The sequence below is a fragment of the Chelon labrosus genome, assembly GCF_963514085.1.
Source record: "Chelon labrosus genome assembly, chromosome: 18".
NCBI classification, from domain to species: Eukaryota; Metazoa; Chordata; class Actinopteri; order Mugiliformes; family Mugilidae; genus Chelon; species Chelon labrosus.
The window spans coordinates 8,453,291-8,469,331 of record NC_140351.1 but is presented as its reverse complement, the minus strand read 5'-3'; the positions used below and the strand labels follow the sequence as shown (position 1 = coordinate 8,469,331).

At 39.1% G+C, this 16,041-nt stretch overlaps 2 protein-coding genes across 2 annotated transcripts; both read right to left on the bottom strand.

Moving 5' to 3' along the window:
• Positions 1 to 1,846: 1,846 nt before the first annotated feature.
• On the bottom strand, positions 1,847 to 10,818 carry LOC311503731 (sialic acid-binding Ig-like lectin 13; the record flags this gene model as incomplete). The annotated part of the gene is made up of 7 exons (XM_084566605.1): positions 1,847 to 2,092; positions 2,507 to 2,553; positions 2,661 to 2,921; positions 3,027 to 3,341; positions 3,511 to 3,907; positions 10,585 to 10,765; positions 10,811 to 10,818. 7 exons carry the CDS (start codon positions 10,816 to 10,818, stop codon positions 1,847 to 1,849), a joined length of 1,455 nt encoding a protein of 484 aa, XP_084422731.1.
• Positions 10,819 to 12,551: 1,733 nt separating this feature from the next.
• LOC311503832 (sialic acid-binding Ig-like lectin 10) lies at positions 12,552 to 14,280 on the bottom strand. Its single transcript, XM_084566723.1, has 4 exons — positions 14,247 to 14,280; positions 13,672 to 14,052; positions 13,101 to 13,406; positions 12,552 to 12,995 (listed from the first exon to the last, which is right to left on the bottom strand). The coding sequence occupies exons 1-4, from the start codon at positions 14,272 to 14,274 to the stop codon at positions 12,718 to 12,720; spliced, it is 993 nt and encodes a 330-aa protein (XP_084422849.1). The 5' UTR covers positions 14,275 to 14,280; the 3' UTR covers positions 12,552 to 12,717.
• Between the last annotated feature and the right edge of the window lie 1,761 nt (positions 14,281 to 16,041).

Genomic DNA, 16,041 nt, shown 5'->3' with positions numbered 1-16,041 from the left:
TGTGTTTTCAGAGATGATTCTGGAGTTAATTGTTTCTTTTCTCCTCTAGACATATCAAAGCAAAGCCAACATATCTATGACTATCCTCTTGTCAGCTTTGTCAGCCTCACACTAAACGTGTGTGTACATGCATCTCTATAGGGGACAGAGGTTTAAAAGGCTAAAATGGATAAAGAAGCTTTCGTTTTTACCTTTTCCATAAAGCCGTCATTTAGAGCTTTCATTTAAGTTGAAAGGATGCTTAATGTTGTTTTAAAAGAACAGTTGTTCCTTAAATTCACATGTTCAACTCTTCATGAACGACTGTCCTACATCATAAATAGTATCTGACAACATCAGCAGAGTTGTATTTAAATATGAAATTGACATAATTATGTGATGGGTTACACCTTATTGGAAATAAAATGCTGACTGTCGCAGTCCGAACCAACAACAACACACATTTCCAAAAGTTGCAGAACAGAAGTTAAATGACAAACCTGTAGGTTAAAACATTAAAATATAAAAAGCAGTGACATGTTTCTTACCAGATGAGTCTGCAGGTGAAACCAAGACTGTAGAGTATTTTGATATCAGTGGTTTTGAACTTGAGCAGATCAGAAAGAGACCAAGTAACAACTTCCCTGTTAAACCTACTTTGAAAGAAGGCGGACGTTATATATTAAGACTGAGAGCACAGTTGGTTTGGTTGTACAGCCACAACATATCACATGACTTCCTGCTTATCTTGGACATAAACCTGAAGATAAAGCAAATGTAGGTCGTGTTCTTTGGACTCTACAAGAAAGTTTAGATCTGAAATCAGTGGTCATCAATCTACTGATCAACTATTATTCGTATATTAAGCTTCCCGGAAACATCTGATTCAAACTGGTTAAGGGTGCAAGTGTTGTCTAAATCCCTTTTCGGAGTTATTGGTGAAACATCTGTCTGTGCTGCACCTTCTCTCACCACAAGGGGGAGCTCACCATCCTGAAATATACATCACACTATTTACATGTACAGTATGGTCTTCCTTCCTCACTTTAACCAATCACAACCTCTGTCTGTGGGCCAATCATTTTGTCTGCTGTCATGTTAAAAACTCCTCCTTTCTCTGCTGCTCTCAGTTCTCATTTCACTGTCAGATCCATTCAGCCCTCCTCCACCTCACTGATGTCTCAGCATCCACACCTCCTCCTTCTTCACTCCTCCTCCACTACTACCAGGGTCTACACTCTATCAGTTCAGTTTATGTTTCTGTACAGCTTGTTGAATGAACGTTAACTACATCAGTTGATCTAAGCTCTGTTCCTGCTCCATGTTTTATTATTTATTATGGTTTAGGTTAGTTGGTTAGTCAGAGCTCTCACAGAGGAAGTAGATGCATTCACATAGAAATGAACCAGACATAATCTCAACACTATTTTAATGAATGCAGACATGCTGGTTAACACAGTAAGAGGCTGTATTCATCTGTATGTGCAGAAATGGACGACAGAGGAATTGTAGTTCAACTTAGAAATACCTCATCTTCCTTTTTTTTATTGACTGCAGGTTCACGCACTTTGAACTTTGCAAGATATTACCTGTATTATGAAAAAAACAAAATAAAAACAACAAAATATGTCCATGAAGATTAGAGCCAAACGCATCAAAGAAAAAAACTGAGCAATAAGAAGAAAAGATGAGTCTTAACATGTTATCAGAAACAGGATTGAATTAAAGAGAGAAGCTGGAAATATATGAACAACAATCAGGAAGGCAAAAGACATTTTCCTGTCTGTTTTTTTCTTTGTAAATGAGTTGCATGAATAAAACTTGCAGCACATTAAATCTGAGTCTCTACGCAAACAAAACACACTTGTCATTTCTTCTTGACTTCAGCATAGAGATAATCTGCGTCGTTACCAGTCTGTGTTAATCTCTTTGCTGGTTTGTTGATGTTGACCTGTGCGTACAACGTGTCCTGCTGCTGTCCACTGTCCTGCACTGAGACAGAGGACGGGTCACGTCTCTGCTGGGAGAAGTTGATCTCTCCATAATGGATGTTTTCTTCTTCTTCTGTTTCACCTGCAGGTTCTTCAATAACCAGATCTTCACCTCTTTGACTCTATAAGAAATGAACCACATGTGATGTTTAGTGAGGAAGATCTTCACCTGAATCCTTCCTTATTAAGTAATTACTTTTACTTTTTGAATACGTTGAGTAGACTGCTCTGATAGAGATAATATATAAAGTAACTAAACACTGAGTCAGGTAGACTACAGAGAAGTTTAGTCATTACAAACCTGAGTCTGTTGTTGAGTTTGATGCCTTGACTTTAACCACCTGGAAAACATCAGAGGCTGTTAGATGAACTATACTGTGTTTTAGGGTCAATATATTTGACAGTAAAATGTTAAGACTGATGGGAAAGAGATGTTTTTGGATGTGCAGCTAAAATGTCAGCGACAGTAACTGAGTCATGTTTGCTGCTTTGATATGTGATACTGACCAAACAAAGATGATCAAGCAGATGAGTACGATGATCCCAATGATTCCTCCAAGAACTGGTTCCCAGTGTGAGAAGCCTAAAACAAGACATGATTTAATGTGGACGTATTGATATAATGAAACCAGATATAACTCTTACTGTGTTTGAGTGGGTTCAGAAAAATGAATACTGAATGATATTTACCTTCAACATTCAGATAAATCCATGGTGACGTCTGGTTACCAAGTTGATTTGAGGCCACACAGTAATAAACTCCTCTATCAGTCACATTGAAGCTGTAGAAGTGTCCTTCAGATACGTTCATGGGTCCATCTGTGCTGTTCTTGAACCAGGTGAAGCGTCTGACGGGAGGCTTGGCTCTGCTGGAGCAGGTCAGGTTCACCCAGCTACCTGCTGACACCAAACCTGATGGACTGATGGATGCTGAGGTGTCTTTAGGAGCATCTGAGGAAAATGTGACAGAGATTGACTTTATTCATTACAAACAGCTGACATCCCATGAATCATCATGTGCTGACAGGATCCAACAACAAACTCTGGTTGTCTCACATGAAACATTGAGAGTCTCTAGTGTCTCTGCTGTCTTGACGTCTTTTCCTTCATTCACAGGATATCTGACAGAACAGTTGATGTTGTATCCATCATGTGTGTCTGACAGAGTGATGGTCTCCTGGATTTTAGTTGTAAAGGTCCCATCTGTGTTTTCCTCTATTTTGTTGTGAGGGTCTTGTTGGAGATTCCAGGTGAGTTGAGGAGGGGAGTGTGGACAGGGAGTGAAAACCGAGCAGGTTATAGTGACAGACTCCTTCTCCTTCACATCACCTGAGATATTAATATAGGGTCCTGGAGGTCTCCAAGGAGAATCTGTGGTTTTGTGCAAAATTTCACATCAGTTTTAGTTGTTTTCGTTTTTCCTCCTACATACTGAGCATAACAAATTTACTGAGAATGTTGAGCATTAGAGTTTAAGGAACAAGGTAGAACTGCTTTCACATTTCATTCAAGGAAAGTGAAATTATAAAACTTGTCTTACCTTTAACTGTTATTTGAAGAGGATCACAATCAGCTGTCGCCCGGAACGGCCCGTTCTCAATTCTGAAGTAGTATGTGTCTGAATGACTTGTGTTTAAATTAAAAAACAGAGTGGTGCAGTTTTTCTGTCTCAGGTCTCCAGTAATATTCATTGGATAGATGTTAACTGACCCACTACTGTTGAAGATTACATTATTTGGATTTAGGCCAAATCTCGAGTCATGTTTAATCCACACTCCGAAGGTTTCTCTGCTGCTGTTAAACCCTTTATCTGGTTTCTCACTATAGTTACATGGGATTTTCAAACAAGATCCACTCAGTGCTTCCATCTTCTTTGGTGCAGTAATGAAGAGGGCTGAATTTTCACGACAATCAGCCCAAACACCTGTAAAACCAGACTAATGATGAACATCATGTGGATGAAAATCTGCCTGAAGAGAAAGTTGACGAGACACAAACTCCAGTTCATCTGCAGCATGTTACATGTAGACCCTTTGAACAATGTCAGTAGAAAATATTTCAGACAAGAAATGATTCAAGTAATGTCTCCAAATAAAAGAGACTGAACAAACAGCTGACCTGAAAGAAAGAAGACACTCAGTAACATGTTGACTGTCACCACGTTCACACACAGAGCTGCCATGACACTCATCTCCTGGACTGGAAGCAAAGACGATTATTAAAATATATCATGTGCTTCCTTTCATATTAAAATATTTAAATTTAAAAAACAGTAACATTTTTTTTTTTTACCAAATCTGCAGTTAAAAGAAAGAAACAATATGGTTTTAATATTCAGTAATTTGTGAATTTCAGTTGATCAGCAGCAGATCAAATAACCAACTTCTCTGTTTAGTTGTCGTGGTGTAAAAGGAAACACCCAGACTTGACTTAGTTTTTTGTACTTCTGCTAGTTATCACTGAATAAATGCAAAGATACAAGAAGTCTTCATCCTTCCTGCTTCATCACTGTGAATGAGGAAGTCACCTTTTATGGTCATTTTGAGCTGATGAGGGTGTGAATGGTTTATTAATTTCCGATTACGTTCACTGTCGCATAACTGTCACTTACTGTCGATCACAGCTTTTCAATATTTATATCTACTGTAGAAGCAATGATATACTGATAAGGCAGAACACAAAGAAGAACTTTGATAACATCATGGCTGAGAACAAACATATGAGCTGCAGGATGTGGAGAATTAAGTTTCCTGTCATTGAACTGTGATCAGTAAAAGCAACATATTCTCGTCCAGGCCTCTGTGTCTTTTAACATGAACTAACATCTTGTATGAGCTCACACTAAAGGTGTGAAAAGTGTTTCTTTACTTGAGTGTAGGACCATCAACAGTCTGTGTGAAGCTGTTTTCTGTCCTGCACTGAGACAGGGCAAGGTTCAGGTCTCTGTTGAGAGAAGTGGACGTCTTCATGCAGGACGTCTTCGTCTGATAATTCAAGATCTCTTCACCTGTTTGACTCTGTGAACAGACCTGTAGTTATTTGTAGTTTCTTGAAATTGCACAATACATTAACAACAGCAATTATGGCAAGTTACACTGTTGTTTGTTTTTTTGATATATGTTGAGGGGAGGGGCCTCTGTCCATCATCCCAGATACTTGATCAGTATGGAATCTAGTGAATTTGGAGGCCAGGTTGACATCTTGTGTTGTTCTTCGTATTTTTTTTTTTTTAGTTGTTCCTAAAATGTTTTTGTGTGTGTGTCTGTGTCAGGCTGCATCCTGCTGGGGATGGCTGCTGCCATCAAGGAGTGTCATTGCTATGGGCTTGGGGTGCCTGGTCTGGTCTAGGTGGGTGCTACATGTCTAAGTAACATCCACACATTTGAATACCAAGTCCAAATGTTTCCCAGCAGAATATTCCATTCTCACAACATCCACACATTTGAATACCTGTCATAATATTTTGGCTGATCGGTACATGTTCTATTATTTTAATTTTTATTTGTATTATCCTTATGCTTTTACAAAGCATTATATCTATTTGCCAGTCCATCATAACATTTTAGTTTCCTGTATATTTAGCTGAAGTCATGTTGGAACAGCAGCGACTGAGGGCAGCTATATGTGGAGATGTAAACTGTGTTCAACTTCCCTTCAGTCAGTGTCGTCACACATAGAGACATTTTCTGTAAATAATTTTTGGATTTCCTCTTTTGATTGGCGCCTTTCAGTCTCATCCTGCCACCACCACAGTCTCCCTTTCACTGGCAGACACATGTGGAGATTATTATTGTCTTAGTCAGAGTTTATGGACACAGGAGTTCCCTCATGAAGGTACGCTTTAACACTGACCTTATTTTAAAGATGAGGAGGAGGATTTTAAAGATATTTATTGGGTTGTAAGAAACAGATTGTTCAGGAAACATGACTTGCACTATTTATTGTAAAGAAGTTGTGCAAACTGTTCACCACAGGGTGGCTTACAGATGGGTAGCTTCTTCTTCCTGCAGCTGTTGATGGTCAGAAAGTGTTCTGCAGAGGAGATAATGAGCAGCACCAAGCTCCTAACCATTTTAATTAAATCTCTCACTCATAGATGTTTATTAATTTAGTGACTTTTTCTGTTTTCTTTGCAGTGCCAGCCGAGACTTAAAGATGACACTTGCGCCTAAATACAACAAAATACTTTTCTTAACTGTGTTTTCAGAGGTGATTCTGGAGTTAATTGGTTCATTTCTCCTCCAGACTTGATCAACGGACAACAGAGCTGGGCTCACTGCTCTGCTAGCAAACATAAACTAATGTGATTCTAGTGGAAGCTATTTTACGTAATAGTTGTAGGAGACCCCCCAGGGGACCCCCACCTGTCACTGAAAACATATCAAAGCAAAGCCAACATATATAAGACTATCCTCTTGTCAGCTTTGTCAGCCTCAGACTAAAAGTGTGTGTACATGTATCTCAATCAGGGACAAAAGGCTAAAATGGATAAAGACGCTTCCATAAAGGCATCATTTAGGGGCTTTCATTTAAGTTGAACGGTTGTTTAATGTTGTTTAAAAAGAACAAAGAGGTTCCAGAAATTTGCATGTTCAACTCTTCATGAACAACCAGACTGTCCTACATCATTAATTGTATCTGACAACATCAGCAGAGTTGCAGTTAAATAGAAATTGACATAATTACGTGATGATTTACACTATATTTGAAATAAAATGTTGGCTTACGCAATCTGAACCAACAACAGCGCACGTTTACAATAGTTGCAGAAAAGCGTTAAAATAACAAACCTGTAGGTTTAAACATTAAAATATAAAAAGCAGTGACATGTTTCTTACCAGATGAGTCTGCAGGTGAAACAAAGACTGTAGAACGTTTTGATATCAGTGGTTTTGAGCTTGAGCAGATCGGAAAGAGACCAAGTAACAACTTCCCTGTTAAACCTACTTTGAAAGAAGGCGGACGTTATATATTAAGACTGTGAGAACAGTTGGTTTGGTTGTACAGCGACAACATCTCACATGACTTCCTGCTTATCTTGTGTTAATCAGGACATGTGAATTTGTGGTTTCTTAAGCTCATGAGGTGTCAATGACTAATTCAAACTTTTAGACCTGGCATTCATTCATGTGGATGTTACTTAGACATGTAGCACCCACCGAGACCAGACCAGGCACCCCCACCCCATAGCAATGACACTCCTTGATGGCAGCAGCCATCCCCAGCAGGATGCAGCCTGACACAGACACACACACAAAAACGCTTTAGGAAATAAAATAAAAGTGAATGATTTCCGCGACCCTTCACAGGACAAGCAGTGACAGAAGATAAATGAATGAATGAATGATTTCACAGCTCTGTGGAGGAAGCTGTCTCTCAGTCTGTTCTGATGTTTCTGTACCTTTTCCTTGAAGGAAGAGGTACAAACAGTCCATGGCCCAAATCTGGGAGAGGACCCCCACAATCCCCTGTGCAGTTCTTAACACCCAATCTAAGTCCCTCCTGTCCTGTGCTGTGCAGCTCCCATACCACACGGTCACACCGAGACAGAGGATGGGTTCTATTGTGGTCCTGTAGAAGTTTGTCAGTAGTCGACAGGAGAGTCCAGCCCTCTTCAGCTTCCTGGGGAAGAAAAGCCTCTGTTGGGCCTTCTTCACTATGTGTGGAGTGTTCACAGACGAGGTCAGGTCAGGTCAGATGTGATGTGATTGCCCAGGAATTTGATGTCATTGACCCGCTCGACCACCTCCCCTTATATGAGGAGAGGAGCATGCTCTGTCCTTGACCACCTGTAGTCCATAGTGACCTCCTTGGTCTTTCTGGTGTTCAGAACAAGGTTGTTGTCTGAGCTGGGATGGATGGTAGAACAGTCATGTGTGAAGAGTGTGAAGAGAGCTGGGCTGAGCACACAGCCTTGCAGCGTTCCTGTGTTCAGGACCAGTGTGGATGATGTGCAGTCTCCAATTCTCACCACCGAGTAGAGTTTGTTGCTTTAGAGGAAGTTTTCTGTTCTATAAAACACAGTCTGTCAAATGTAAATGTTCACATACGAATCTGTCAGTACATGTAGGCTCATCTGAGGTCAACAGGTGAAATGTTTTAAGGACATAAACCTGAGGAAAAAGCAAAAGATTTTAAGTGAAATAATGTGAAATAATATTGTTTCTGCAGGTTGTGTGTTCTTTGGACTGCACAGAAGGTTACATACCTGAAATAGCTGGTTATTTTTTACGTGATAGATCCTCAGATTAAACCAAACATGCAGTCATTTCTGAATATCAGTTGATCAGCAGCAGATCAAATAATAGAAGTCTTCATCCTTCCTGCTTCAATCCTGAGAAAGAGAAAGAAAATCTTTTGTGGCACCTTGACCTCATCAGGGTGTGAATGACTCATTTATTGAAGTGAATCAATCCCATGCACCACTCAAAGACACCTGCACTGTCACTGCAAGACCAGTGGGTGTGCATCTATTCTCTGTATGCAGTGCATGACACCAATGTATGCAATTATTTTTAATTTTTTGCCAAATGTTTCCTGTAAATAAGATAAATGGACAGACACACTTAATTCTTCCCTTCATTCTGGTTCAGGTTGATCTGATCACCTCAAATTACAACTGAGAATCTCCACTTTAAGCCTGTATTCATTATCCAACTGTACTGTGAATATGTTTTGATAAAATGCTAAAATAAAGACTTTATGATGAACATATGAGCACCAGAAGTGGAACCAAATCTGATCAAGCATCCGTTCAATCCATGGAAGAACCCTCCATACAACTTCTCAGGATCTGCTGCTAACGTCTTGGGGCCTAATTTCACAGAACACGTTCAGATGAGTTCATTTCACACGTCTGATATATAAATAACAGCGAAACTACAAACACGAGGTTAGCACATAAATGAAAACATGCTGATGACCTGGCAACCCAGAGTATCTCTGTATCTCTGTTCTGCAGCAAAGATTTATTGTGTTTGTGTAAATGCTCCGATTACATATGTAAGATTCACAATAAATATTGTAACAAGAACTTGGATAGAAAAATATCACTTCACTTCAATATCACTATCTTATACTTTTACATCTTAGAGTTCAGCGAAGAAAAACTCAAAGGATCCTCCTAAAATTTTAATATTTCAGTTGTTACCACTAGAAACATCTCAGGATCTGCTGCCAACGTCTTGGGGCATAATTTCACAGGACAACTTCAGATGAGTTCATTTCACACATCTGAACAATCACCATGACATCATGACAGACACCATGTGATGTCAGTGCATAAATATGAACATGCTGAAAACTGTGTGATATCTCGATTTGTTTTGCTGTTTCCTCCAAAGACAAGGTCAAAACTTGTTCCCACAGCATCACACACACTGTGGGAACGCCCCCGTTACAGGCCTCGGTTTTCCCCTCTGCTGGTCAAGGGCTGTAAAGACTGGTTAAACGTGATGTCTTGTGTTCTCTCCCTTAGGTGAAGCTGATCTGCGGTAATCGGAAGGATCTGATCAGTAGGGGGAGGAACCATGTCTCTCTTTCTTTCTCACACCTTCTTCTTCCATATGCTTATACCAGAAGCTGACTTTAGACCTCAGTTTAGCCCCGACTTCAACAACAGTGTCACCATCTTTGATTCATTTCCTCCTCTGAGTGTTGAGCATTGCACTGCAACTTTCTATGTGGCAAAGATTCACTTGAAGCCTTTGACACAGAGATCCTCAACCATGTCTTCTTCTGTTAATTTAACACACAGTCATGGCATTTGGCATATGTCATAGAACTTGTACCAACATCTAACATGGAAAAAAGGTACTGTCTGGTGAGTCTAACTCTGAGGCCTATTTTATGTCTTGGAACCAAGTCAATGAATTAAAATGTCATGATTCATCCATTTATTTTCAACAAGTATCCCAAACTAATAAAACAGCAGTGGGACTTTATATTTCATTTGAAATAGGTGACAGAAAATGAGCAGAGCAATGTGATTGAGAGAGGTGAAATATGAAGGAAAGCAGAGATAATACATCAGTAACTCTTGTCTGAGCTGCAGGTGGATTCAAGATGGAGTCTAAAGGAGTTATGTCGCACTCTGGTGGTGGTTTACATTCAAAGCCCAGTGAGAGAATGAGTGTCGATGTCCACAGTGAAGTTTAATGTTACTGTTTCAGTGTTTATAATACTTTGAGTGAATCAATCTGAATATGAATCGATATGATTCCAGGTGATGTTTACACACAATATGTGAAATGTCGGACACAGTGTAATATAAATATAAATCCACAAACAGGGATTCTTTCATTTTTCGCAGTAACTTGTAAGAAAATAATGGACACACAGTAGAACAGTAGCAAATGGAAAGAAACAAATGAACTAAAAATCACAGATGGGTGCAGATAAGTGTCCTTTATAATTAGCAGTGTGTGATATGTCGACAACTTTTGACATAACAAAGAACACATGAAGAGGAACTATGATAAGTGACAAAATCATTTTCCGGTCTTGAACTGTTGTCAGTCAACAAAATATTCTCGTCCAGGCCTCTGTGTCTTTTAGCATGACCTAACATCTTGTATGAGCTCACAGTGAAGGTGTGAACTCAGTGTTTTTTTACTTGAGTGTAGAGATCCTCTGGACCATCAGCAGTCTGTATGAAGCTGTTTTCTGTCTGAAACACTTTGACCTGTGTGTACACCGTGTCCTGCTGCTGTCCACTGTCCGGCACTGAGATAGAGGAAGGTTCAGGTCTCTGCTGGGCGAAGTGGACATCTTCATAATGGATGTCAAGCTCTTCACTGGTTTGAAAAGAAATGAGAGAAAAAAGACAAGACCAGACTCACTTCTGCATTTACCTTCAACATTCAGATGACGTGAAATTTGTAGAATAATCAAAGAAATAAAAAGAAGACATGTGAGGTAAAACCCTCTGAGGAACATAAATACATGACTGTAGGATGTTTGAGCAGCACCTTAGCACTGTCTGTCTGTGCTGCACCTTCTCTCACCACAAGGGGGAGCTCACCGTCCTGAAATATACATCACACTATTTACATGTACAGTATGGTGTTCCTTCCTCACTTTAACCAATCACAACCACTGTCTGTGGGACAATCATTTTGTCTGCTGTCATTTTAAAACCTCCTCCTTTCTCTGCTGCTCTCAGTTCTCATTTCACTGTCAGATCCATTCAGCCCTCCTCCACCTCACTGATGTCTCAGCATCCACACCTCCTCGTTCTTCACTCCTCCTCCACTACTACCAGGGTCTACACTGTATCAGTTAAGTTTATGTTTCTGTACAGCTTGTTGAATGAACTTTAACTACATCATCTGATCTAAGCTCTGTTCCTGCTCCATGTTTTATTATTTATTATGGTTTAGGTTAGTTGGTCAGTCAGAGCTCTCACACAGGAAGTAGATGCATTCACACAGAAATGAACCAGACATAATCTCAACACTATTTTAATGAATGCAGACATGCTGGTTAACACAGTAAGAGGCTGTATTCATCTGTATGTGCAGAAATGGACTACAGAGGACTTGTAGTTAAACTTGGAAATACCTCAACTTCCCTTTTCTTTGCTGCAGGTTCACACACTTTGCACTTTGCAGGACATTACCTCTATTATGAAAAAAGCTCAAACAACAAATTATGTCCATGAAGATTAGAGCGAAATGCATCACAGAATAAAACTGAGCAATATGAAGAAAAGATGAATCCTAACATGTTATCAGAAACAGGAGTGAATTAAAGCGAGAAGCTGGAAACATATGAACAACAATCAGGAAGGCAAAATAAAATTACTGTACATTCATCTTATAGAGATTATTGATGAAGCTGTATTTGATTCAGCGTTTTCTCCATAAAAGAAAAAAAAAATCATCAACACTGAAGATCATCTGAATACAATTTCATATTCAGTTCTTGATCTTCTACAAAACAACATTATTTCACATGTACAGACCTGGATGATGCTGTGATCCACTAAACAAAACCCCACATTTCACTAAATAAGTAACACATGTGCAGGTATAAACAAGGAATCAGAAATAATAAATCATTCCACTGACAATGAACTTGATATCTTGCTCCTCTCCTTGTGGCTCATGAAGATTGAATCTCAATCACTCTGTTGACATCGTCTTCTTCTTCTGTGTCCTGTGGTAAAGGAACAACAGAGGGAGAGGTCAGTTCAATATGTGATGATGATTTATGGCTTAACTTCACAGGTAGTACAGTTGTTTAGATAATTATTATAATAATAACAACAACAATCTCAGCTATCTTACCTTCTCTGGTTTGTTGGAGAATCTTGATCTAAACCAGCTGAAAGAAAAAGAGAAGATGAATAAATATTAACAGATGTTAAACACTGAACATTTAAAAACAAACGATCTCCAGAATCATATCAGAGAAAAGTTTGTCTCACCACTCAAAGATGATGATTGTACTGTAGAGAATTACAATTCCCAGGATTGTAACTGGAACATGGACATCAACCCCAAACCCTGGATCATCAGAAATAACACAGCATGGTTACCTTCTCCTTAGTAGAAGATTATTTGACTCTAAATCATCATCAACTTTCATTCCAGCTCTTTGCAGACTTGACAAATTTAAACTGATCTCCTGATGAAACTTGTATATTATGAACCACAGTCTTAAGCACTTCAGTAAATCTGCTCAAACCAAAATGAAATGTGAAACAAGGAACATCAAGAGTCAAACTGAGTCAGTTGAAATGTTTTCAGCAATGATATTTACCTTCAACATTCAGATGAATCCATGGTGACGTCTGGTTACCAAGTTGATTTGAGGCCACACAGTAATAACCTCCTCCCTCAGTCACACTGAAGTTGTAGAAGTGTACTTCAGATACGATCATGGGTCCATCTTTGCTGTTCTTGAACCAGGTGAAGCGTCTGACGGGAGGCTTGGCTCTGCTGGAGCAGGTCAGCTTCACCCAGCTACCTGCTGACACCAAACCTGATGGACTGATGGATGCTGAGGTGTCTTTAGGAGCATCTGAGGAAAATGTGACAGAGATTGACTTTATTCATCACAAACAGCTGACATCACATGAATCATCATGTGCTGACAGGATCCAACAACAAACTCTGGTTGTCTTACATGAAACACTGAGAGTCTCTTGTGTCTCTGCTGTCTTGACGTCTTTTCCTTCATTCACAGGATATCTGACAGAACAGTTGATGTTGTATCCATCATGTGTGTCTGACAGAGTGATGGTCTCCTGGATTTTAGTTGTAAAGGTCCCATCTGTGTTTTCCTCTATTTTGTAGTGAGGGTCTTGTTGGAGATTCCAGGTGAGTTGAGGAGGGGAGTGTGGACAGGGAGTGAAAGCTGAGCAGGTTATAGTGACAGACTCCTTCTCCTTCACATCACCTGAGATATTAATTGTGGGTCTCCAAGGAGAATCTGTGGTTTCACATCAAACACGTATTATTGTATTGAACTATTTATTAATTAGAGTTGTACCAGTATTTTCCCTAAATTTCATTATTTTATTTTGAGTTGTGAAAAAATTTATTTTATTGTTAGTAAAGCTCACCTTTTAATTTTTTTTAATCATTCCACTTATTTTTACTGTTGATATCTAAGGGTTACAGAATGTATTGACTGAAGATGAAACATATTTCACATTATGTTAAAAATCAATTGAAATTAATAAAACCTGCCTTACCTTTAACTGTTATTTGAAGAGGATCACAAACAGCTGTTGACCTGAACGGCCAGTTCTCAATCCTGAAGTAGTATGTGTCTGAATGACTTGTGTTTATATTAGAAAACAGAGTGGCGCAGTTTTTCTTACTCAGGTCTCCAGTAATATTCATCGGAGAGATGTTAACTGACCCACTACTGTTGAAGACTACATTATGTGGATAACTCCAAAAATTTGAGTTATTTTTAATCCACACTCCGAAGGTTTCTCTCCTGCTGTTAAATTCCTCTTTTCCTGGTTTCTCACTAAAGTTACATGGGATTTTCAAACAAGATCCACTCAGTGCTTTCATCTTCTTTGGTGCAGTAATGAAGAGGCCTGAATCACAATCAGCCCAAACACCTGTAAAACCAGACTAATGATGAACATCATGTGGATCAAAATGTGCCTGAACAGAAAGTTGATGAGACACAAACTCCAGTTCATCTGCAGCATGTTACATGTAGACCCTTTGAACAAAGTCAGTAGAAAATATTTCAAACTAGAAATGATTCAAGTAATGTCTCCAAATAAAAGAGACTGAACAAACAGCTGACCTGAAAGAAAGAAGACACTCAGTAACATGTTGACTGTCACCACGTTCACACACAGGGCTGCCATCACACTCATCTCCTAAACTGGAAACAAAGACAAAAATTAAAAAATATCATTTGTTTTCTCTCAGGTTAAAAAAATTACATTTAAAAGAATAGTAATAGTTTTCTTACCAAATAAATCTTCAGTTAAAAAGAAACAAACAATATGGTTTTAATATCCAGTTATTTGTGAATTTCAGTTGATCAGCAGCAGATCAAATAACCAACTTCTCTGTTTAGTTGTCGTGGTGTAAAGGGAAACATCCAGACTTGACTTATTTTTTTTTTTATTATTACTTCTGCAAGTTATCACTGAATAAATGCAAAAATACAAGAAGTCTTCATCCTTGCTGCTTCATCTCTGTGAACGAGGAAGTCACCAATAGTACCCCAGGAAGAATAGCTGCAGTTCTGCTGCAGCTAATGGGGATCCAAATAAACAATAAACAATAAGCAATTCATGGTCATGTTGAGCTGATCAGGGTGTGAATGGTTTATTAATTTCCAGTTACGTTCACTGTCTCACAACTGTCACTTACTGTCGATCACAGCTTTTCAATATTTATATCTACTGTAGATGCAATGATATACTTATAAGGCAGAACACAAAGAGGAACTTTGATAACATCATGGCTGAGAAAAAACATATGAGCTGCAGGCTGTGGAGAATTAAGTTTCCTGTTTTGAACTGTGATCAGTAAATGCAACATATTCTCGTCCAGGCCTCTGTGTCCTTTAACATGAACTAACATCTTGTATGAGCTCACAGTGAAGGTGTGAACTCAGTGTTTCTTTACTTGAGTGTAGAGATCCTCTGGACCGTCAACATGAACAACAACAATTATGGCAAGTTACACTGTTGTTTGTTATATTGATATATGTTGAGGGGAGAGTCCTCTGTGGATCATCCCAGATACTTGATCAGTTTGGGATCTAGTGAATTTGGAGGCCAGGTCAACAGCTTGTGCTGTTCTTCATGGTTTTTTTTTTTTTTAGTTGTTCCTAAAGCGTTTTTGTGTGTGTGCCTGTGTCAGGCTGCATCCTGCTGGGGATGGCTGCTGCCTTCAAGGAGTGTCATTGCTATGGGCTTGGGGTGCCTGGTCTGGTCTAGGTGGGTGCTACATGTCTAAGTAACATCCACACATTTGAATACCAAGTCCAAATGTTTCCCAGCAGAATATTCCATTCTCACAACATCCACACATTTGAATACCTGTCATAATATTTTGGCTGATCGGTACATGTTCTATTATTTTAATTTTTATTTGTATTATCTCTGATCCTTATGCTTTTACAAAGCATTATATCTATTTGCCAGTCCATCATAACATTTTAGTTTCCTGTATATTTAGCTGAAGTCATGTTGGAACAGAAGCGACTGAGGGCAGCTATATGTGGAGATGTAAACTGTGTTCAGCTTCCCTTCAGTCAGTGTCGTCACACACGGAGACATTTTCTGTAAATAATTTTTGGATTTCCTCTTTTGACTGGCAGCCTTTCAGTTTCATCATGCCACCACCACAGTCTCCCTCTCACTGGCAGACACACATGTGGAGATTATTATTGTCTTAGTCAGAGTTTATGGACACAGGAGTTCCCTCATGAAGGTACGCTTTAACACTGACCTTATTTTAAACATGATGAGGAGGATTTTAAAGATATTTATTGGATTGTAACTAACAGAATGTTCAGGAAACATGACTTGCACTATTTATTGTAAAGAACTTGTGCAAACTGTTCACCACAGGGTGGCTTA